Here is a 25,000-nt window from a genome sequence, read left to right as displayed (position 1 = left end):
GATTATCTTCCAAAAATGCATGAGTACCCCTAATTTTCTTTTTGGATATCAATAACTCTTGTTAAGATCTGCGTTTCCCGAATATTCAGTGAGCCGCATAAAAACACTTTTGAATTAGTAGGCACCGTCCTTAAACAAGATTTCGTCTCCAGGTTTTAGACTGCTCCTATACTTGATGCCAGTTTTAGCTTGAATGTCAACTTCAAGATTTTCCTGACTGGTGCAGTGGCTGATATCGAACGTCGATTTGGAGAAGAAACATTGATAACTTTTAATCTGTTATTCTGTAGATTTCTTAATGGCCTTGAATTCGAAGAAAGTCACCTTTCCTATTGTTTAGAAAAAAAAATGTCTTAAGGTTAACATGAAGTTCTAATCAGTTTCAATTAACTTTCTCCGAAAATCCAGCAAAAATAAAAACCCAATAAAAAAGATCGTTTGGGTGAGAGTAGTCCTGGGAAGGACTGTTGTTGGTGACATCATATTCAGTAAATATGGTGACATTGACTGACATTTCGATGTCCTGACCGGAAGTTACTACAAACTGCCTTCAATCGATTCTCAAATAGCTATGTCATGATTAATTATGCATGTCTCTTGAATGGCTAGCAACCCTCCTGTGTGTTTCTAACTCGGGCGCTTTCCTTTGTCAGAACTGGCCGGCCAGACCCGTCAGTTCAGCACAGTTATTCATCTACCCCGTAATTTCCACTACACTTGTTCAAAAATGTTTCTATTGCCAAATGAAGCTCTGTGAGGGTCGACTTCATGGCTGCGGGATCCTCTGTGTTGCTCCGTTTTGACTTTTTCACCGTTTGGATGACATCATTCGCCATATCCTTGATCTCTTTCAGTTCATTTGTGCAGACTTTGAGTTTCAGTTCCTTGTCTTTGTTTTTGATTGCTAAAGCATAAAAAATAGAAACATCCATGAAAATCTGAACAATAGCCCACTTTCGATATATTGAAATTCAGTCCAAAACAAAAGGCATATCTCGAGGCCCTGGGGAATAAACTCATACAAATCGTTATATTTATTTCCCAGAGCCGCGAGATGATGCCTTTTGTTTAGGACTGAATCTTAACATAATGTATCGAACGTGGGCTATTTAATGATCTTATTAACCACTTTTTATACGTGAGACAGAAGGCGGAAACTCCTTCTTGGTTAGAGCTTGTAAACTTTGGAATAAGTTATCTTTAGAATTAAGACGTAAGGATTCTCTTCCTGTATTTGAGAAGAGTTTATTTAATGTAATTTTAAAGAACAGCTTAGTTTAAATCATTTCAGTATTTAGCTTGACATTAATTTAATTTAATATTTATTAGAATTTATAGATTTGATAGCATAGTTTTTTAGATATTTAAATTCTATATTTTTACTAATTTTTGAGGGCCACAAGTTTATTAGCTTTTAGCTATTAGTGTTACCCTCCACAAATAAAGTGTGTGTAAGGGTTGTTTGCGCATGCGTGTGATTGGAGGCGAGATACATTCGTGCGTACACATTCTCGTCACCAGAGCCTTGGATCGACCCAAGGCTCTGGGAAACTCTATCTTGGAGAACATGCGCCGTAGGGTTCTTGTAGCCAAAAATTGGCTATTTGAACCTTACGGCGCCTGCTCACTCCTCGTGCTAACATGAATGCACCAGTTAGAGACGCTTTTGATTGTTCTTCACGAAAACCAATGAGAAGACACTTTGTTTCAGGGTTCCCCAGAGCTACTCTCTCCCTCAGTCAAGATAAGAGCTCTGGGGTCGAGATTGGTGCGTACATACACAGTTGACCGCTCCCCGTTGGGGGTTTTCAGGGCCAATGAAACACAATCAACAAATTGAGACAACAAACGACAACAACTGTTAAGAATCTCAAATGTCCCGAGGAAAACCAGTTGGCTCTTTACAAGTGCAGGCCGAGAAGTTGAACTAGGGACTAGCAGACTCAAATTCAACGGATGTTCCGGAACGAGCCTTGAATCCCAGACTGGCTTCGGATCTCGAGGCATGCGCCCTAACCATTGGGCCTCACCGCAGCTGAATTAATTATTATTTGGTTAACATTTGCAATTGGCCTTTTCAGAAAAATTGGCGTTTGCTCGTGCGAGGCGCCCAGCGCCCCGCACGTTCAAACGTGCAAACGTCACGAGCACGTGCAAAATTCTGCTATTCTGATTCCCGTCCCGGTTCATGTAAAATTAAGTTTCCTAATCTAGGTGCTGACTAACAGAGGACGGCTATTCTTAGAGTTATTTCCATAGAGTTATGTCGTAGAGTTAGAGTTAAGTTTCCAAAATCCTGAATTCATGATTTTGGACTGCTAAAATCCTGAATTCAAGATTTTGGACTTCCAAAATCTTGAATTTAGGAGTTTGGCAGTCGTTAACGCTAACTCTAAGTCATAATTCTACTGAAATAACTCTATTGATAGTTACCTCTGACTAACATAGTGTTGGTCTTTTGGGTCGAGAATGGGGAGAGGGGGAAATAATTATGCTGGCAATCTATTCTTACTCTTTGACGTTCGTCGAATGACAACATCGACTTTTTTCAATACGACGTGAATGATGCCACAGGCCATTTCAACGTGACTGTAATGAAAGCAAAGCAAAACAAAGCAAAATTGAGTGGACTAAGTTCGGAATAAAATTCTGCTCTAGTACCCTGAATTTCTAGTGGATTCTCTATAACTGTTAGATCTGACCTCTGTGCAAGGGCCTCTTGAGGAAATCCCATGGCTGGGTTTTATCAACTCCCAGTTTGCGGAATCGCAGAATTGCCCAATGAAAAGGCAAACTTCTGTTGAACCCTTTAATATTAGGCCTTTAATGTTTAGGAAGTTGTACTTTGCTGTTGTTTGATCGTCAGACTAAACGTATGGGAGGTCGTGGGTCCGAACCCCGGCTGGACAAACTCTTAAAATTCCTAAAATAACTAAAAAGAAAGTCCTTCCTTTCATGGATGGGTCGAGCACATTATAACGTCTACAAATGGATAACGATCTAGCAAAACATAGAAACTTTAACAAACTCGCGAGTAAGACGTATTCTCCAAGTATTTGTTTAATAAAAAGAGCGTTAATTTAAGGTGATATACCAAACCGGTGTGTGGTCTATGTAGAAAGTTTGTTAAAGTTTCTTTTCATACCTCACTCGGCCCAGCCCTCCAAGAATAAGAAAGAACCTCGGAATGCGGGCCGGGCGAAAGATTCAAATTCTTTTCAAAAAGCGTGATTTAACGAATTCGAAAAATTCCTTCAAAATGTTGCATTGCTTTGATTTTTTAAAGTACTGTAAAATTACACAGACATTGGAATGGAAAAATAGATGTCATGGGGGTTCTGTACCTTGTGTGATGTAGCGAGGAGATAAATCCTTTCAGCTTTGGCAGCAAGAGCACAAATAGATCAAGGGACCACGTTGAGCTGTTGAAACATTAACATATGCAATTTAATTTTAACCAAGATTCCATTACCCAAGAGTACAAGAATCTGGTATCAGGTTTGTCCCTATCAGCGTCAGTAAAGTGTCTAACAACAACAACAACAACAACAACAACAATAAACACTTAATGACTGGTCCCGCGGGAAACAGTTTATTTGGTTTCCCGAGTTGAAATTCGAGGGAAGCAAAATGAACTGTGTCCCGGGGGATCAGTCATTAAGTGATTTGTTATATAGCACAAAAGGAAAACGTGCAACGGCAACACCAACGGCGCTCGTCGGTCAACATTCGCGGGTAACAGTGCACTGTTACTCTCTGACGTCATAGATTTTGCACTGTTGCCCGTTCAGAGACTTTTGGCGGGAAACAGTTTTATTGTTAGATGTCATGTGACCTCGAAGTAACCAATGAGAGCGCGCACTGTTGGGGGAAAAATTCAGCTATATAACAACAACGTTTATTACCTACAATACTAGTACAATGAAGAGTTTTTCCACCCAAATTTAGCCAGGCTAATCGAATTGGGTGGAACAAAGATTAAATAGTTAATTAATATATTTACAATGACAAAGATTACGAAAGGAAATAATTATTATTTGAGACAAGAGCTCTAAATGTTTCTATTATAAAGATGTGAGGTACTACAGTGGAATACAGATTGAGATTCTATTTGATTGATTGTTGATAATCTAAAGATTAAATAATATTTGACGAAAAGGTTTACTCTAGATGAAGGATATCACAAATATATATCAAGTTAAGCGGATTCTTTCGAATAAAAGAACAGAGGAATAGCAGTGATGGGGAATTCATTAAATGCACTTAAAGTAGAGTAATTGAAGTACGATTATCTTTTAGTTTTAAGACCAATATCATTGGGCAAAATGTTTTATTCTATGAAATTAAAATATCGAAAAGTAGACGTGTTATTTTTCTAGTGAAGTCGTTCTTTCTGAGATTTCTTTGCGTTAAGGGGATTCCATTCCAGATAGTTGATAGTTATTTTAAACCAAGTTTTGCGGGAAAATAAAAAAGAGACCAAATGTTGTACCTAATTCAAATCTCCCGCGGTTAAGATTCTTTGTGTATTGTATTTGCATTATAATGTAGCATTCACGTTTAAACCTGTTACTCTCCGCTGATGGACTCTTGTTTTAATTTGATATTAGGCAAATGGAAGTAACTGCTCCGAAAGGCTAATTTTTAGAAGGTCTCTTTGTGGCACACACCAATTAACGTGAATCTCCGGTTTTATGAAACCGTATGGGGGAAGTCCATGCAGGTATTTAGGTCCATACAACGATATAAAACGGGTGGTTTTCAGTTATTTCGACGGATACCACTATTCAGATACTTAATATCCTGAGAATGTCTTCTTTATTGCATGGGTGACTGGAGATCCTTGCTTTGTTTTGAGCAGGAAAAAGCACATCATCAAAAGTTTGTGATAGGGTGCCAAATAGTCCATTTCCGAGTTCATGTCTGCTTCCTCTTTAAAGCGAGTATAAGTGCGAAGTTTTTTAATGGGTTACCATAGGCAATCCAGTCAGAAAACGACTTGAATTTCTCTGGTTTCCTTTTTTTCTTTTTTTCCGTGTCAGGAAACTTCTTTCCTGTCACTCCCTTGCTAAGTAGTGTCTTTGCGCATAGAGTCTTCTTGGCGTATTTTTGGTAGGTTTCAGGGGATAGTAGAAATGCGTAGACATAGTAGAATATGCAATGGCGTCGAAGTCAGTGTAACGCGAATAGCGTTTTAGTGGATCGTTAAACAAAACATACCCTTATGGATCTCAAGAATCGAACGTCGATTGGATAAACAAGACAGGCGGTGAAAAATAAATATCTGTAATCTTGAAAGAGCCGAGTAAGGGACTTTAACAACAATTGCATCTTTCGCCCGTCCGGCCGTACCAAAGTTTTACTTACCGTGATCTTATGTACAACACTGAAACCAAATGGAAAATTCTCTGGTAACTTTTTCTGGTTGGAAATCGTCTTAATGAACTCAAAGAAGGAATCGAACAGCCTGAGTGGATCTGTGATCTCTGTTGTCTGGCTATTTATATTTATTTCTACTCAACTCTGCACAGTCTTTAGGGAAAAAGCAATTGGAAATGTGACTAATTGTTGTTAGTCAAGAATTATTTGAAAAAAAGATTGCTGTCCATTTTGTGCTTCATTATTCAAGGAAATGGTTCTTCAGTAAAGGGTTTTATCCCTAACACTGGTGTAAATTTTATTTAGTTGCGTATGGTTAAATTTTGACACGGAGTGTCACAGCCTGTTTGCACAAACACCATAAAATGGAAATTTTTTTTTCTTCTTTCTAATAGCAAGTATGTTGTTTCTTTCGATAAAATTATCGGATGCAAGGTTTTTGTGAGATTTTTCTGTCTTTGTGGATTAATGGTGTTCCAAATGATTCGGACTTAACTTCCTTTATGACTTGGAACAATAGATATAGAATCCGTGAATCGCGTAAGGAATTTTGGTGCTTGGTTTGATTCGATATTGTCTACGGGATCTCATATATAATCAACAAAGTATGCAGTTGTGGATTTTATTATCTGCATAGGCCTCAGAAGGATTAGAAAATACCTGTCACAAGACTGTCTAGTAACTGTTATCCATGCGTTTGTCACAAGTCGGCTAGACTATTGCAATACTCATTATAATCTCATGTATGGCCTCTCGAAGTGTAAAATTTCAAAATTACAGAGACTACAGAACGCTGGTGCTCGAATTGCTCTTGTCCTTAGTAAATTCTGCCATACGACTCCTGCACTGCGACAATTTCACTGGCTGCCTGTCGTAAAGCGAATTCAATTCAAGATCCTGCTTCTCACTTTCAAGGCTATTCACGGACCCTGTTTGATTCTTGCTTATGGCATCATTGTGCATGAGGCTGCCTTCCCCCTACCCTTGATCATAAGCTTCAGGCATGAAGTTATGTTTTCATTTTGGTATGTTAAAGTTAGAGGTGAAGTACTGTCTTGTGAACTCAACCTCTTTCTGTTGGAGCTACAGTAGCTTCAGTCTGTCCGAACAGTGAAAACATACCCTGTGACATTTCAGATACACAGTTTCTTCTTCCCAACAAACTTGAGAGAAGAGAAGACTATTTGAAATATAGCCCTAGTTAAAGAAGGAATAGTTGTCAGAGTAAAAGAAATGGAAAGGACATATCTGGTCAATTTGTCACCAAATAGAAACACATAGTCCTCCAATATAGATGAAACATTATGTGTCTCTTTTCTTTCCTTCTTTGTAGGTGGAAAATTCAGGTACAATTGCAAGTTTATTTTGAGAACTATGGCACGTAATAGTCACCCAATTCAAACCCTCTGTCCCTCACAAATCGAATTTGATAGTTGCACAACTATCAACAGGACTGTCAGTATTCAAAGCACGTGCACAGGAATCAGAGTTCCACTTGCTATACTCAATCTCTTACTCGCTACAATGAACCAATTAAAAGATCCTCCTAACACAAATTTTTTAAAACTTTATTTTACCCACCACATGGCGTTGGGACATGTGACGTTACTATACACCTTCACTTTCACTCAACAAAACCAACACTGTGATTGGTTGATTCTTGGTCACGTGCCTTTGATCAAATTCAAATGTACCCGACCAGGATACAATTTCGCAGTTTTTGCCCGCTCCGGTTTTTTTGCTGCGATTGTTGAAGGAAAAGTCTAACTATATAACAAAGCACTAAATGTCTGGGGGGGAGGGGCTCAGAATTTAGGGCAAGGGAAGGCGCAATGACCGAAATATGACCGATGAAAAACCGGAAAGATCAATCCGCGTTACCGCTGACTGACAAGTATCACTTTTCCTGATATATACCTTTCGAACATCATAGTTATCCTGATCTATACTTTAGAAGTTCACGATACATACATGAGATTCCTGACACATATATTTTCCTGATACATATATTTTTTTCCTGAGACATAATTTTTTAACTTCACGATACTTCTACAATGATTCTGGCATATATTTTATTTATATGATGATTTGTCGCAATTAGCGCCAATATTAAGTTTTCATATATATGCTAACTAACAATGTATACGGAGGCATACCTGTACACAGATGTATAACACCAATGACATTTAATTTATATTTACACTAAGAAAAAATATTTGGATCATAGCGGAGCCCCGCGCGCGCGCGGATTACCATAGTTAAGAAAATATGGTAACCCAGTCGGTAACCATGGATTCGAGAAATTTTGGTTTTAGCTATGACGTCATCGACCGTCCGTCCGTACGTAAGACCGTACGTACGTTCACCCATCCATGTATGCCAATGTGACCAGTATCACACTAGTTTACACCATACATCTTTGATATTGGACTTCCATGTTATGGTCAATTGACACCTGTCAAAACAAGGTATCTTCTGACCAGTATCACTTAACCAAATCGCTGGCTCAAGTTTAGAGCCGATCGAGGTCAACTATTTTTTTAAAGTTGACCGCTGACCAGGTATTGGTTTTCTATTGGATCGCAGGCTCAAGCCAGGTTACCTCGCCTAAACATAAACGAGGCTTCTGAGGCTCGACGCGGCTACACGGTCATACTTCGTCAACTGAAACTCTTAACATTCAACGCTTTTCGTCTTCAGGTGGAAAACGGTTTGGAAAATATTTTCTCTCTGCATTTTTGCTGGTCTCAATCCAGTTTGACGTATTACGATAGCTGTGGTCCACACTGGCGGCCACGCAGTTAAGCAAGTCAAGCATCGGAGGGATATAAACTTAATGCTGAGTGTTTATTTTTCATTTGTTTGGAGCTGCTTTTTTATCTGTATTGCAATTTTTAGCACAGGCTTATCCCCAGTTTAGAAGATCTGATAAGGTTGCATCATGCCTGGACGACCTATGACACGAACATTACAGAAACGAAAGAAGATCGAAAGAGAACGAGAACGACAAAACGGTATACCAGTAATAGCTCAAATTTGGTGGAAGAAGTAACTCCAAAGTTATTTTCTTCGACACAAAATCGTTTGTTATTTTTACGGATGCGTTATTTCAAGTGGATGCGTATTCTTAAAAAGTGGTTTAATGGTTGTTTTTCCTTGTTCAGGAATGAAACTCGAATTTTTATTCTCCACTGGAATTAAATAGAAATCGTCTGTACTATTTTGGATATAAAGAAATAGCTGATGTTGTTTGTTTGTTTTGCTCTAAAATGCGAGCGAACAAGTGTTTTTTACCTTGTTTGCTTTAACGGTTTTTCGATGTGCCTCGACAGTGACGAGACAATTTTGCCCTTGTGTTATAAACACGTAATCGCAATGAGCTTTCGTAAAATAACTAGCTTGTGTTTTCAGAAGTTTGTTTAAAGCTCGTACAGATCTTGTTTGAAGTTTGTCCTTTCTTGGTTGCCGTATTTTGCCGATTCTTGTTCAAACCCAAGCTGGCGTGTTTCAATAAGAAACGAGATCCTTCCGTGAAGCATACACTGGGTTGCCTGTGGTAAATGTTACAGAAAATCAGATGGCACTGAATTGTGTGGTATTGAAATACAGCATTCCAGTCTCCAAAGAATAACAAATAAAAGAGAAGCGAGAAACATTGGCTTCTGGGCTGACATGTTGATAATTTTCAAGTTCCCTCACAACTTCTTTTCACCACAAGTGTGCCCTCTGAGCATCTGACAGCTTTGTAATACTAAAGTTCACTGAAGTTAAGGACGGTGCCTACTAATTAAAGAAATTTTTGCCTCGGTGTGTGATTATGCAGGAAATGTAAATCTTAACAAGTGTTATTGAAATCCAAAAAGAAAATTGGGGGTAACCACACATTTCTCAAAGATAATTCATGAATAATATTTGTAAATAGCTTTAAAATACAAAGCAATGTATGGTTACCCCCAATTTTCTTTTTGGAAACCAAGAGTACTTACTAAGATCTACTTTCTCCGGATAGTTTTAAACCGCGCAAAAATATCCCTGTATTAGTAAGCATAGGCGTTAGGAAAGTATCTGGAGATGCGCAGAACGTATGCGCAATAACAATAGTAGGCACCGTCCTTAAGCCCTGTCGGGCGGGATTAGTGTCAGGATGGGAGACCAAAACAATAAACCCCTCATAAAAAACAGAAGCATCTGACCGAAAATACTATTAACGCTAACAAATGCGAACTCAGCAAGGTACAGATTTTGTTAGCTTGCTTTATGCAAAACAAATATTGATGAAAAAGCAAATAACTATTGATACACAGTTTTTAGAAAGAGCAGAAGGAAGTTTCCGGGACGGTCGATCGAGAATAAAATATTTACGACATGAAAACAACATTAATTTTGAACCTTGAATATAGAATATAAAAAGTTACGATCAGTGACAAACATTTTGGGAGATTTTTGCTACGTTCAAGTAAGTTGCAAAATCGAAAGTGACATGGCCGGAATTCAGCGGGCGCCGTGATTAAGTTACCGTGGCATGTTTACTCGTCAAACAGTGAAGCATCTGTGTCAAATGATGGCAAGATACCGAGTTTTTGTAAGTTTCTTTTTCTGTCAAGTGTTATAAAGTTTGACAATGAAATGAGCGAAGTCAAAACAAGGATCACAATCGCCCAACTCTTGTTTATGCAAAGTCAAAATTTACTCTCCAAGACGCGTACGACGTTATTTATCACCAGGTAATTCCATCATTTTGGAAATAGCAGCTACTTTATTATTCATCTGCGACACAATTTTTCACTGATTTTGGGGCTCATTTTGTTGAAACTCAAGCACGCTTCCAACAGGCCTGTGAACCCTTCCTGCTTACAGAGCAATACTAAAAAACTTCTCCCGTATCACATTTTAACCTTAAGCTCGAAAATTCAATACACAACATGATATTATAATTCACAAAGGCAAAAAATACCACAGAATCCTTTTCCAGCGAAAAATTTATTGAAACAAACAACATATTTGCTCTTAGAGGCGAAAACCTCTTCCTATTTCAATGCGTGCGTGAAGACAAGAAACTCAATCGTGTCAAATTACCATGTAGGTAAATACAGCTCACTTTGATTTCGTCTCGACGGGCGATAGATTGTTGTCGAAGTCCAGGACTCGTCGCTTTTGAGATTCCTGCCTAGTTTATCCAACTGACTTTCCATTATTGAGCTCCATAAGGGTATATTTTGTTTAAGGATCCACTAAAACGCCCTTCGCGTTACATGACTTTCGACGCCATTGCAGGCTAAGTTAATGATTCTACTGTCTCCACCAGAAAAATCTACGCAGCTCCACTATCCTCTCGATCCTAAGAAAATACGCGCAGAAGGCTCTATGCACAAAGACACCACTTACCAGGGGAGTGACAGGCAAGACTTTTACCGACACGGAAAAAAAAAAAATAAAAAAAATAAATAAAATAAAACAAACAAACTAAACGCAGACCTCGACTGGGTTTGCCATACTGGCAACCTAGTAAAAATCAAAATGTGAATGATAATAATTTAATCATTTCTATCGCGCCGGCTACATTAAAATATGATCGCCGGCGCGTGATCTCGTTTTCAGAGGTAAAGTGGAATAAATTACATCAATAACACTTTTTTTTTAATTTGAACTGACAAAGTTTCCTCACGATCTGTCACTTCACGAGCTAATATGTCTGTGATTTCTAATTTTAGCGTGATTCCTATTCACTGGCTTCTGACAGTTGACTCTGAAATGGCTGTTTTTTTCCTTTCCGTCCGCTTGCTGATGATTTGTTTATTTTCTTTTAAAACCCGTGCGATTCAAGAAAAATTCCTTGCCTACTGGTGAATTCCAGAGTAAATTTCACTTGAAAAACCGATATAGAAACCAATATAGCACTCATCGCTTCGTGATTTATACGATATCAGTTTTTCGCGTGAAATTTACCGTGGAATTCACTAGTTAGGCAATGAATTTTTCTATAGAAAAAAGCGAAGAAAATGATTTTATTAAGCAGTACCCAGAAACGCCAAAACGCTGACAATAGACCAATTCGGCTAACTCAATGTTGTACCCAAAACCCTTTATTTTCACTAACCGTACAGCCCAATAAGCATAAATAACCCGGGAGCTCCGCTTTTAGGCTTCGCTAAATCTATGTATTCTAGGAAGATCGAAGGGGATTCTGCTCGCAGTTTAAGTCTTGGCAAACACCCTTAAAGAACTGTCTGACAATAGTATTACCATTCTGACAGGATAGACAATGCTGTAATCTTTTTCCACTTAACACTCACTATTTCGAGCCTCCTTAAGGCAGAACTAACTATGAAATTATATTCATTATCAGTTATCTACATTTCTTGAATAAAACATGATATTAGCTAGAGTTAGCAACAGCTCAACTTCCTCAATATTGACTTCACACTTTGACGCATGCGACGATTTTTCCAATAACAAATAACTGGATTTGTACATGAATTCAGAAAAGCAGCAGTCTCTGCCCAGCTATAATGGTTGTAACTTTTGATGTTTTGTTCTAAAATTTGGTGATAAATTGTAACAAACAAAACTGGAAAGTTTAACAGGAAATAAATTCCAACAATCATGCAAATGGTTTTTGTCCGACTGATTGCTCTCTTGTGTTGGATGCTTTGTGAAACTACGTTGATAGAAATCGCCTGGATTCGGTACCGACGTAAAAATAACATGATTCTTATGTTTGCAATGACAGAAGCCAGAAGGCAGCAAAGCCACACAAGCAAATGTGTCCCTTTCGATATTTTACTAATTCCGGATCCTGCCCATTGTAGGCAAGTTAAGAGGATGTTGAAGACCCAGATGACGGACACATACTTCAGCACTCTTCGTGACGAGAAAGTCTCATTGTACCTTGTGTATAGCCGAACGGCTACAAATCGCTCGTATGAAATGGACGTCAGGGTCATGAAAGACACTCCACAGCAAATGTAGAACGCATTAGTGTACGCGACTCTTACAAAGCATGGAACTGAACGAAGCTGGTTTTCCATGAGTCTAAAGGCAATATATCCCGGCTGAACTGAAAGACCAACTAATACATCAGAGAGCGCAAGGCAAGATATGAAGAGATTTGATGGAGTTCGAAGACGCGAGTTGCTTAAAATGGAAACCATTATCAAAAGGTTTGAAACGACACCAAATGGCGAAGAAACAATATTTATGATGGCTGTTACAAGGTTCACCAAATAACGTTCCGAAACAAGATGAAAGGATGGATCAGGAAGATGAAAGCAAGAGCTGCCTTCATGTGAGATATTGCTAGCCATACCTTGATTTATCACGCAAGACTGACGGACGTGTAAATGGTTATCAAACAAAGCAACCCAACGAACAAATATCATGCTCATCCTATCAATCACTCGTCATTTCGTTTCCATGGTAACAAGTTAATAACATACATGTCGAAGTTCTTTTCTCCGCCCATATTGAAAAACATCAACTTGTAAAAAAATGTGCATTGGTTTAATATATTTTTGGAGGACGTTCCGACTTTTAGATTCGAAAGTTCTCTCTACTGCTTAAAATAAGAATGATGACAGAATTCTTGCCTCAAAAACCAAACACATGACAAATTTCTGAAAACTTGACTTGTAAATACTCTAATGGCTAGTGAGACGACGGTTGTTTCGTCGCTGCCAATCAACCGTTGTCAAGTCAAGTTTTCACAATTGTTACGAGACAAATAACAAAAACTATAACAGTTGGAGGATAGAAAGTCAAAGAAATACTCATTGCTTGATTGACATGTTAAAACAGATGCAATAGTTTCAATTTTATCCTATATGAATTTTTTCCAAGTTATGTAAGTTGCATGAAGACGAGATTTCAACACGAAAACATGAAAAGTGTGACAAGAAGAGGAGAAACACATATCAACTCTGTCCAAGCAAAATGAAATAAAAACCTAGTTTGGTATATCCTCTAGGTAAATTTCACGATTATTACAACTGCTTTATGTTTACTAACTTGGACAGGGCCTGCGTCACGTTACTATTTTAGTGCAAATACAGCGGGAAGGAGCGCCAACATATATGCTCTCCAATTTAATTTTAAAATGTTTTATGTATACTTTAACGTTTTTATACTGACATTTTCGCATCTTCCATCATGACTGTAATAGGAAATCTCTACCTAGTTTCTTGTTGTGGCTCTTAACAGTTAAATAGCATTGAGAACACTAAGAAAACTTTCACCTGTTCTTATTTGCTTTATTTTACCCTCGGTTGAGTCTTGTTTATGAAGAACAATAAAAGCGCAGGACCACGCGCGAAAGGCGCGCGCAGAGCACCGTGGGTAAGAAAATAAGGTACTCTGTGCAAGAAAATTTGATTTTGGTCACCGTCAACCTCGTTCCCAGGGCTTTTCTCCGTTCCCGCCCCTCCTCTCCTCGGCGGAGAAAAGCCCTGGGAACGAGGTTGGGTCACCGTAATACCGTACTTACGTCCACCCCTCCAATGTGACCAATATCACGTGACCATATCGCAAGTTTAAGTTTAGAACTCATCGAGGTCAGCTGCTTTTTGAACTTGACAGTTGACCAGGTACTTGGTTTCGATTGGATCGCAGGCTCAAGCCAGGTTAACTTATTGTAAGAATGAATAGCCCGGGAGCTGTGCTTTTAGGCTTGGCTAAATCTATATATTAAAAATGTGTCACCTACCGCAAAAACAAATATTTACGGTGACGACAAGTATTTACGCCTATGTCAATTTAATGTGACTACGTCAAATATATATGGTCACACAAATATATCTCGAACTGATGTAACTATTTTACATGAGTCCGACCTATCATATATATATCATTATTATATAAATAGTGATGACATACCAAGATTTTTTCTTTTTCTAAAACCATATCTTCATGGCGCCCATTGAAGATACTATTTTTATCTTTCATGTTTGAGGATATTGGTGTCACCATGGTTACTAACATGATTAGCCAATTACAAGAGCTTACCGCTCAGGCACACCTGCACACTTTATGTGCACTATTTTGCTGTTTGGAACATGAATAAAAAAAGTTGTGTTTTATGTGGAAATTCATCAGTATCTATAAAATAAACAGAACATTACATGGCCACTTTGGGATACGAAATTTATCTTCTCGTGCTGAAATTACGGTAAATATCCACTAGTAGCCACCGACACTGTGTTAAATAGTTGTTTTAGTACAGTGGGATAGTGTAGCACAAAAAATAGTTTTAACTCATTTATTCCTGAAAAATCTACAACATTTTCGGGAGCAAATTCCGCCCGAATTGCTCGGAGGTGAATAGCAAAGGGTATTAGGAGTTTGAGTAGCATTTCAGCGCGCGCGTTCAACGCTATCCACTGTTTTAGTATATACTAAATACGGCTATTGTGTTTACTGTCTCAATGGTCAGCGGAGTCAAAGTGATAAAGAAAACAAAAAAACAAAATGGCGGCAGATGTGGATCTCAAGGCATTTCTCTTCTCTGTCAAGCTCAACGAAATCTGCACTGCGAGATTCTGAATGTTTTGGAGCACTTTGAGGGCCGATGAAATGATGACGCTTACTGTATTAGATCTGTGATTCTGCAGCGAACAACAAAGAGCAAGAGAAGATTTAATTCAGCTGTTGGATTTTTTGCGTGAAGTAAACACTCACTCTTTAACGAATGAAATGATATAGTGAAGTAAATCATATATTGAACTGCGGATATGCAATCAAGTGAAGCTACGATCTCGCAGGTTCTGAACGCCATTTTAACATGTACTGCCACAATGGTCCGCAGTGTGGATTAAACAACGAGGATAATGAAACTGTGACACTTTTGAGGTTGAAGCGGAATGAAATATGTAAATTATAGACTGACATAAATGTAAGTGGACAGGGATTCTGTAATATATCCAAACTGGATCAAGACTAGACTTCAACGGGGTTTGAACCCATGACCTTGCGATGCCAGTGCGACGCTGTAGCCAACTGAGCTGAATATTCTGTAACTGGATTGGTAGGCAGAACCCGAGTTCAGGATCAAACAATTACCTGTGACATGTGTTTTGTACCTGCCGATTTCAAAACTATGTTACCTAAACAGTAAGCGGCCAAAGTTTTAAGCCTTGATTTAAAAAAAGAGACGTTTTTATTTTAACTGGAATTTTCTTATTTAATGGTCCGCCACTACTAACTTTAAGATCTTGAGAGAGCTAGATCAAGAAGAAAATGACGTCAAAGGTTCAGAAGGAAAGTTAAGGAGCAAGGGGCTCAGTCGGTTAGTGCGCGGCCTTGGTGCAAGAGGTCCTGAGTTCGATCCCCGGATCTCACATCCTTGTTTCGACTTCTTTCCTTTCAGTGTAGCCTAAGTAGCTTTAAATACCCTTAAAACGGAGCACTGATGGAAAAGAGGGGGGTAAAATGAGCGCACCGTCGGCTTCCTGGGAGAATACTCTCTAGAGAGTAAAGGAACTTCCGACGTTAAATAAGGTGTACCTTTACCTTTAATAATTTTTGGCCTTTCAGACGTATATAATACATATATAATACGCTGCATTTTAAGCTAGTGAGTAAATTACGTCACTTTTTCCTGAATCTAACCCTCTGAGGTCCAATCGGTCAGTTTCCACGTGAGTAATGGCGGAGTATGAAATCCAAAACTTACACGCAAAGTAAACAACATTTGGATAAAAGTCAAAGCTCAAAATTTTGCCATTCAGGTATTAAGAAAACACACCTTCAAAATCTGAAGAAAAAAAAGAAGTGAGTTTTTGATCATTGTGGCACTTTAAGCTGCAATAATATGTGAAAAGGTTCAAATAGTTCCAAGAGATTTTCATTTTCGTCGCCGTCTTAGATCTTACAGGTCCCTGAAAAGAAAGATAACGGACGTGCTGTGTTCCACAACATCCATCCCTGTCAAATCGATGCACGATTGAATGGCATTAACTATGAAATTGTACTGATTATCAGGTATCTATGTTTCTTGAATAAAACATGATATTAGCTAGAGTTAGCAACAGCTCAACTTCCTCAATATTGAATTCACACTTTGACGCAAGTGACGGTTCTTCCAATAACAGAGAAGTGGATTTGTACATGAATTCAGAAAAGCAGCAGTCTCTGCCCAGCTATAATGGTTGTAACTTTTGATGTCTTGTTCTAAAATCTGGTGATAAATTGTAACAAACAAAACTGGAAAGTTTAACAGGAAATAAATTCCAACAATCATGCAAATAGTTTTTGTCCGATTGATTGCTCTCCTGCGTTGGATGCTTTGTGAAACTACGTTGATAGACCTCATCTGGTTTTGGTACCGACGTAAAAATAACATGATTCTTATGTTTGCAGTGATGGAAGCCAGAAGGCAGCAAAACCACACAAGCAAATGTGTCCCTCTTGATATTTTACTAATTCCTGCCCATTGTAGGCAAGTTAAGAGGATATTGAAGACCCAGATGGCGGACACATACTTCAGCACTCTTTGTGACGAAAAAGTCTCATTGTATCTTGTATGTAGCCGAACGGCTACAAATCGCTCGTATGAAATGGATGTCAGAGTCATGAAGGAAACTCCGCAGGCAGTGTAGAACGCATTAGCGTAAGTGACTCTTACAAAGCATGGAACTGAACGAAGGTGGTTTTCCATGAGTCTATAGGCAATATAACCCGGCTGAACTGAAAGACCAACTAATACATCAGAGAGCGCAAGGCAAGATATGAAAAGATTTGATGGAGTTCGAAGACGCGAGTTACTTAAAATGGAAACCATTATCAAAAGGTTTGAAACGACACCAAATGGCGAAGAAACAATATTTATGATGGCTGTTACAAGGTTCACCAAATAACGTTCCGAAACAAGATGAAAGGATGGATCAGGAAGATGAAAGCAAGAACTGCCTTCATGTGAGATATTGCTGGCCATAACTTGATTTATCTCGCAAGACTGACGATCGTGCAAATAGGGGCTTCGATTATAGCAGCCGCGGTTATCAAGCAACCCAATGAACAAATATCTTGCTGATCCTATCAATCACTCGTCATTACGTTTTAAAGGTAACAAGTCCTTTTCTCCTCTTACTTTGAAAACATCAACTTGGAAAAACACCTGCATCGGTTTAATATATTTTTGGAGAACGTTCCCGCTATTTAATTCGAAAGTTTCTTCTACTGCTTAAAATAAGAATCCGTTTCAGTTAAGGTTTCTTAAACAATTTGCAGTAAAAACGAACGGTAAAAAGACAAAACGTGTCGACCGAACTTCGGTCATTATTAAGCTAAAAGTGAAGATAAACATTTGCATAAGTATAAATATAAAACAAAGTAGTAGATTGGTGTTTCCTCGAGTTACCCAGACAGCTTAATTAATTCCACCATATGCATCTCCCGCTTTATTGCAGTCAAAGCTTCTGATCACCCTGTTCTCGAGTTACCAGCTGTTAACACTGAATACAATGAATTAGATCCTGTTTGCGTTGTTCTGCCATTTAAAGACCAGGCTTAAGCTGATATTGTACGAGCACAACTCAAAGACCTGAGCCGTAAGATTCAAGTGACCGTCCAGCCTACGTTTGTCAGCCACACGATCAAGCAACATCTGAAACTCCGCGAGGTCAAGCCCGTACGCCAAGCCGTCTATATTGTGAACCAACAATCCCTTGTTTATCAATTTAAGTGTGACCTGTGTGATGCAGACGAGCACAAGAATGCGTCTTTCTCTATTGGAAAACATTTCCGTGTGGAACTTTATTTTGTGCCCAATGATCCTCCACTTATGTCCAGAAATGCATGGGAGGACAAAAATGGCAGATTTGGCGACAGAGCCCCACGATTGACAATCTTGGCAAAATTAGCGAATTTGGCAATATTTCGCCAATTTTGTCACAGCACATCATCCGTTGCTATTTAGGAAACGCGGATGCTGAAGATTTGGCGATTTTGGCAAAATTGACAAAATCGGCATTTTTGGCGATATTTTGCCAATTTCGTCAAATTAGTTCATCCACTGGTATTGACACCACTTGGGTGAACGTTACGTTGCGATTTTGGCGAAATTGACAATATTGGCACATTTGGCGATATGTTGCCAATTTTGTCAAACCACTTTTATGTTACTTGGTCGACGATTGGCGAAATTGACGAGCGGACGAATTCAATATGTTGCACCTATACATTTATCTATTAGTGCCGTAGAGAAATATCATATTGTGTATCGCTCGATCTTTTATTAAGGGCTAGAAAGGTCTCCTTAGCGCACATTTCGATGATCTTGATGGCCTCCTTCATTGCTTTTTGTTTTGCCTTATTGGCGATTGTGGCAAAATTGTCATTCTCGCCATACTGGTCAAATTCCCCACATCTGCCAACTTCTATGGGCCCCCTTCATTGCTTTGTGCTTTGCCTTGTTGGCGAATTTTACCATCTCAAAAATGTGCAAGAACAAGTTTGACTTTCTCATTACTGAAATGTTTTTTAGTCAGACTCAATTCGTTGGAAAGTTTTTTATTCATTTCTAATTATGTTATTCTTGCATGTTTTTTAACTCCCCATTTTGACATTTTCATACTTTATATATATATCCTTTTACTTTTTTGATTTATATTTATACTTATACAAATTTTTATCTTGACTTTTAGATTGATAATGACCGAAGTTCGGTCGAAACGTCGTGTCCTTTTACCGTTAGTTTTTACTTTAAAATAACAATGATATTAGAATTCTTGCCTCAAAAACCAAGTACATTACAAATTTGTGAAAACTTGCCTTGTGAATACGTTTTAAGGATTAAACCACTGCAAAAACCGTGTACGATCAAAACTTGCTCTACGTTGGATCAAAATAGATCGTGACCACACCAAAGAAAACTTTAAAATAGAAAATATCCTGCAAAGGTTAGTCAAGACAACGTGAACATCGGCGTTGTTGCAATATTTCGGCTGGCCAACACCAGCCTTCTTCAGGTTTACCTGAAGAAGGCTGGTGTTGGCCAGCCGAAATATTGCAACAACGCCTATGTTCACGTTGTCTTGACCAACCTTTGCAGGATATCTTCTATTGTGAATACTGTAATGGCAAACAGGATCTAATTCATTGTATTCAGTGTTAACAGCTGGTAACTCGAGAACAGGTTGATCAGAAGCTTTGACTGCAATAAAGCGGGAGATTGTGGAATTAATTAACCTGTCTGGGTGACTCAGTCGAGGAAACACCAACTTCTTTGTTTTATACTTATGCAAATTTTTATCTTGACTTTTAGCTTGATAATGACCGAAGTTCGGTCGAAACGTCGTGTCTTTTTAGGCGTTAGTTTTTACTTTAAAATAGGAATGATGACAAAATTCTTGCCTCTGAAACCAAATACATTACAAATTTGTGAAAACTTGCCTTGTGAATTCTGTAATGGCTAATCTGACAACGGGTGTTTCGTCGCTGCCAAGCGACCGTTGTCAGACTAGCCATTACAGTATTCACAAGTTATTCACAAGTTTTCGCAATTATTACGAGACAAATCACAAAAACTATAACAGTTGAAGGACGGAAAGTCAAAGAAATACTCCTTGTGTGATTCACATATTTAACAGATGCAATAGTTTCAATTTTATTGCCTCTGAATTTTTTCCAAGTTATGTAAGTTGCATAAAGACGAGATTTCGACACGGAAACATGAAAAGTGTGACAAGAAGAGGAGAAACACATATCAACTCTGACAAGACAAAATTAAATGAAAACCTAGTTTGGTATATCCTCTAGGTAAATTTCACGATTATTAAAACTGCTTTACGTTTATTAACTTGGATAGGGCCTGAGTCACGTACATATTTTAGTGCAAATAACCAACAAGTAATAACCAATAATTAATGATTAGTCAATTACAAGAGAGCTTACCGCTCAGGCACACCCGCACACTTTAACTGCACTATTTTGCTGTTTCGAACATGAATAAAAAAAGTTGTGTTTATGTGGAAATTCATCAGTATCTATAAAATAAACAGAACATTTCACGGCCGCTTGGGGATACGAAATTTATCTTCTCGTGCTGAACTTACGGTAAATATCCACCACTAGCCACCGACACTGAGGTAAATAGTTGTTTTAGTACATACTAAAACAGTGAGGTAGTACTAGTGTAGCACAAAAAATGATTTAAACTCATTTATTCCTGCAAAACCTACAACATTTTCGGGAGCAAATTCTGTATGATTTGCCTGGAGGTGAATAGCAAAGGGGATATGCGGAGTTTGATTAGCCAATCAGCGCGCGCGTTCAACACTATCCACTGTTTTACTATATATACTAAATACGGCTATTGTGTTTACTGTCTCAATGGTCATCGGAGTCAAAGTGATAAAGAAAACAAAAACAAAATGGCGGCAGATGTGGATCTCAAGGCATTTCTCTTCTCTGTCAACCTCAACGAAATCTGCACTGCGAGATTCTGAATGTTTTGAAGCACTTTGAGGACCGATGAAATGATGACACTTACTTTATTAGATCTGTGATTCTGCAGCGAACAACAAAGAGCGAGAGAAGATTAAATTCAGCTGTTGGATTTTCTGCGTGAAGTAAACACTCACTCTTTAACGAATGGAATGATATAGTGAAGTAAATCATATATTGAACTGCGGATATGCAATCAAGTGAAGCTACGATCTCGCAGGTTCTGAACGCCATTTTAACATGTACTGCCACAATGGTCCGCAGTGTGGATTAAACAACGAGGTTAATTAAACTGTGGCACTTTTGAGGTTAAAGCGGAATGAAATATGTAAATTATAGAGTGACTGTGGGACTGCGATGGCAGCCTTTTGAGGTTAAATGTAAGTGGACAGGTATTCTGTAATATATCCAAATTGGATAAAGACTAGACTTCAACGGGGTTTGAACCCATGACCTCGCGATGCCAGTGCGACGCTGTAGCCAACTGAGCTAAAAATCCTGTAACTGGATTGGTAGGCAGAGCTCTCAAATCTCACGCATTGCGCGTGAGACTCACGCAAACGAATGCAATCTTACGCGTACGCTCTCACGCTGAAACTATTATTTCTCACGGATCTAAAATGTCTATTCTAAAAGATCTTTATTCTTAGCAATGTCTGTCGGCCATTTTTGGAGCTGCCAAATAGAGTAAGATGGCTGGCCTTATGAGTCTGCACAACACGGGGTGTTCAATGGAGAGACATAATAGGATAGTAACGCTTCACATTCAGATCGCAAAAAAAAAATACATTTTAGGCAACAATTATTTACAAGCAAGAAGCTACGCTTAAAATAATAACTAGACGCTTCGTGAGCGTTAACTGGGTTCCCTAAGGTAAGTGTTTGTCCTCCTCAAAACCCAGTTTTTGTACTCATTCCCAAACACCCTAACAAATTATCATTCCAGAAACGAAACACCACAGTGGGTGAGCCTAGAGCGAACGAATGAGGCAGTTCTCCGATCGGGAGAACCTAATTTTCTTCGAAACCCAAGGGATTGTGGTCAAAGGCGCAAGGAGTTGTGATTATGCGCAAATGGAGAAGTTAAGAAGCGCGGTACGATACTATATTTGCAATTCGCTTCTCGTATCGTTTACACTGTCATGCAACAAAAAAATAAATTTGAAATCGTTGAATGAAAAAGGCCAAGAGCTTGGAATGTTGAAGGAAACAAATTTTTAACTACATCTTCAATTCTCAGGTCTGTGCGGTAACTGTTTCTGGGTTAATTTGTCAAAGTGTGTAACCCAACTTTATAGCGGCCGGTAATGAACGAAAACATCTGGAGATCATTTTGCAATGAAAGCGCTTACTTCTCACTCATGAGGTAAAGTACGTGACTACGAACACATCTCCTAATGTATTTAAAGGCTCAAACTGCTGAGATTCATAGGGATGGACATTTTTTCCAACCAAATAGCTTTGTATTGTGGTGTCAGGCAAGGTGACAATTCGGAAATTCAAAATGCTGTATTTTCGAAACGAAAGACGTCACGGAACTCGAAACTTTCAAAAGACCTTGCAATTTTGATTTTAGAATTTGATGACGTCACGGTGTCTCGAATGGGGTCCAGAAAGAGGCCTCGTTGGGGGCACCAGCCTTCTCCTCTGCAGCATTTCTTCAATTTAGGTAAACTAGTTTTTAGAATAATTAAAACTTTTAAATTTTGTCAAGAACGTAAATATTTACCTAAATGAGCAATAGATGAGCTTAAAGAAATCTTGTGGGCTTCCCAAATTAACTTCATTTTACACTAGAATGACTAAATAAATATTTTTCTGACGTTAAAAACTGTGGCTTCCTATTAATCATTTGCCAGAAAGAACACGACTAAAACTCCTGTCATCTTTATCATGAAAACTGCACGCGTATCAAATTTCAACCTGTGTATGAAAATCAGTTAAGCCCGAATATTACACAACCCGATGAATCCACAAAGATCGAAAGATCTCACAAAAACTTTTCCAGCGAAAAAAATTATTGAAACTAACAACATATTTGCTATTAGAGGCAAAAAAATCTTCCCATTAATTTTCATTCCGTGCGTGCAAGCAAGAATCATAATCAGCGTCAATAGCCATATCCGCAACTAAATAAATTTCTCACCCGAGTTTAGGATCAAACAATTACCTGTAACGTGTGTTTTGTACCTGCCGATTTCAAAACTATGTTAACTAAACAGTAAGCGACCAAAGTTTTAAGGCTTGATTTAAAAAAGACACGTTTTTATTTTAACTGGAATTTTCCTATTTAATGGTCCGCCACTACTAACTTTAAGATCTTGAGAGAGCTGGATCGAGGAAAAAATGACGTCAAAGGTTCAGAAATAATTTTTGGTCTTTCAGACGTATATAATATATAATAAGCTGCATTTTAAGCTAGTGAGTAAATGACGTCACTGTTTCCTGAATCCAACCCTCTGAGGTCCAATCTGTCAGTTTCCTCGTGAGTAATGGCGGAGCATGAAAACAAAGTAAACAACCTTTGGATAAAAGTCAAAGCTCAAAATTTTGCCATTCAGGTGTTAAGCAAACACACTTTTAAAATCTGAAGAAAAAAAGGAAGTACGTTTTTGATCATTGTGTCACTTTAGGCTGGAACAATCTCTGAAAAGGTTCAAACAGTTCCAAGAGATTTTCGTTTTTGTTGCCGTCTTAGATCTTACAGGTTCCTACAAAGAAAGATAACGCGGCTGTCTTACCAACTACTCGGCAATTGCTGAAGTAAATTTAGAAACAGTGTATAGTCACGTGACGCTTGCGTGTAAGGCTCGTTTTCTTTTCACAAAGACTCGGGAAAAAACTTTCAAACGCAAAACAAAGAAAGGAAAACTTGGGCAAAGCAAAGCGGAACTTGTTTGGTCACTCCATGAGCATTAACAGCAAAGTAATATAACCCCTTCGTTGAAAAAAGATATCAATAATTTACTTGATCATAATGTCAAGTCAAAGTGTAGATTTTGTCAATTTTAATTTCACATTGGCAGATGGCGGATAGTTTATTTTTTTGCACCCCTATCCGTCTGTCCCAAAATAAGTTTCAGGAGCAAGTCACTCTTATAATCCCACTTAAGGCGCGCGCGAGTTCTCATTAAACATACAAGTTTGTAACGTGAAAGATACAGCATTCAGTGGGGTTCAATACAGTTAGATAGTGCGAGACTGAAGGGTTCTAGTTTTTAACCGATCCCACATTGAATCGTCAGCGGAAAAAGAAAAAAAAAAAGAGGAAATCTACACCATCCATCCCTGTCAAATCGATGCACACTTGAATGGCATTAACTATATGGAATTGTATTGATTATCAGGTATCTATGTTTCTTGAATAAAACATGATATTAGCTGGAGTTAGTAACAGCTCAACTTCCTCATTATTGACTTCACACTTTGACGCAAGTGACGGTTCTTCCAATAACAGAGAAGTGGATTTGTACATGAATTCAGAAAAGCAGCAGTCTCTGCCCAGCTATAATGGTTGTAACTTTTGATGTCTTGTTCTAAAATCTGGTGATAAATTGTAACAAACAAAACTGGAAAGTTTAACAGGAAATAAACTCCAACAATCATGCAAATAGTTTTTGTCCGATTGATAGCTCTCCTGTGTTGGATGCTTTGTGAAACTACGTTGATAGATCTCATCTGGTGTCGGTACCGACGTAAAAACAACATGATTCTTGTGTTTACAATGATGGAAGTCAGAAGGCAGCAAAACCACACAAGCAAATGTGCCCCTCTCGATATTTTATTAATTCCTGCCCATTGTAGGCAAGTTAAGAGGATATTGAAGACCCAGATGGCGGACACATACTTCAGCACTCTTTGTGATGAAAAAGTCTCATTGTATCTTGTATGTAGCCGAACGGCTACAAATCGCTCGTATGAAATGGATGTCAGAGTCATGAAAGAAACTCCACAGCAAATGTAGAACGCATTAGAATAAGTGACTCTTACAAAGCATGGAACTGAACGAAGCTGGTTTTCCATGAGTCTATAGGCAATATAACCCGGCTGAACTGAAAGACCAACTAATACATCAGAGAGCGCAAGGCAAGATATGAAGAGATTTGATGGAGTTCGAAGACGCGAGTTGCTTAAAATGGAAACCATTATCAAAAGGTTTGAAACGACACCAAATGGCGAAGAAACA

General features: G+C 38.4%; 4 protein-coding genes across 5 annotated transcripts in view; 1 reads left to right on the top strand and 3 right to left on the bottom strand.

The window, feature by feature from the left end:
- LOC138011125 (putative helicase MOV-10) overlaps positions 1-363 on the top strand; it is a 24,525-nt gene extending 24,162 nt beyond the window's left edge. For both annotated transcript variants that reach the window (XM_068858108.1, XM_068858109.1), the window contains exon 15: positions 1-363. This exon is cut by the window's left edge and continues 1,357 nt beyond it. The gene's annotated coding sequence lies outside the window, so the exon portion shown is untranslated.
- Positions 364-11,698: 11,335 nt separating this feature from the next.
- Positions 11,699-12,693, bottom strand: LOC138011224 (adenosine receptor A2b-like). The gene has a single exon (XM_068858181.1). The coding sequence runs from the start codon at positions 12,681-12,683 to the stop codon at positions 11,766-11,768; it is 918 nt and encodes a 305-aa protein (XP_068714282.1). The 5' UTR covers positions 12,684-12,693; the 3' UTR covers positions 11,699-11,765.
- Positions 12,694-15,316: 2,623 nt separating this feature from the next.
- LOC138011129 (adenosine receptor A2b-like) lies at positions 15,317-17,302 on the bottom strand. The gene has a single exon (XM_068858112.1). The coding sequence runs from the start codon at positions 17,300-17,302 to the stop codon at positions 16,391-16,393; it is 912 nt and encodes a 303-aa protein (XP_068714213.1). The 3' UTR covers positions 15,317-16,390.
- A 6,899-nt stretch (positions 17,303-24,201) lies between these two features.
- The window catches only part of LOC138011128 (sphingosine 1-phosphate receptor 2-like), a 941-nt gene continuing 142 nt past the window's right edge, over positions 24,202-25,000 (bottom strand). The window contains exon 1 of the mRNA XM_068858111.1: positions 24,202-25,000. This exon is cut by the window's right edge and continues 142 nt beyond it. Coding sequence (XP_068714212.1) covers positions 24,202-25,000 — 799 coding nt within the window.

The sequence above is a fragment of the Montipora foliosa genome, chromosome 7, assembly GCF_036669935.1.
Source record: "Montipora foliosa isolate CH-2021 chromosome 7, ASM3666993v2, whole genome shotgun sequence".
In the NCBI taxonomy this organism is placed as follows: domain Eukaryota; kingdom Metazoa; phylum Cnidaria; class Anthozoa; order Scleractinia; family Acroporidae; genus Montipora; species Montipora foliosa.
Note: the sequence above shows the minus strand (reverse complement) of the source record. Positions and strands in the feature narration are given on the sequence as shown.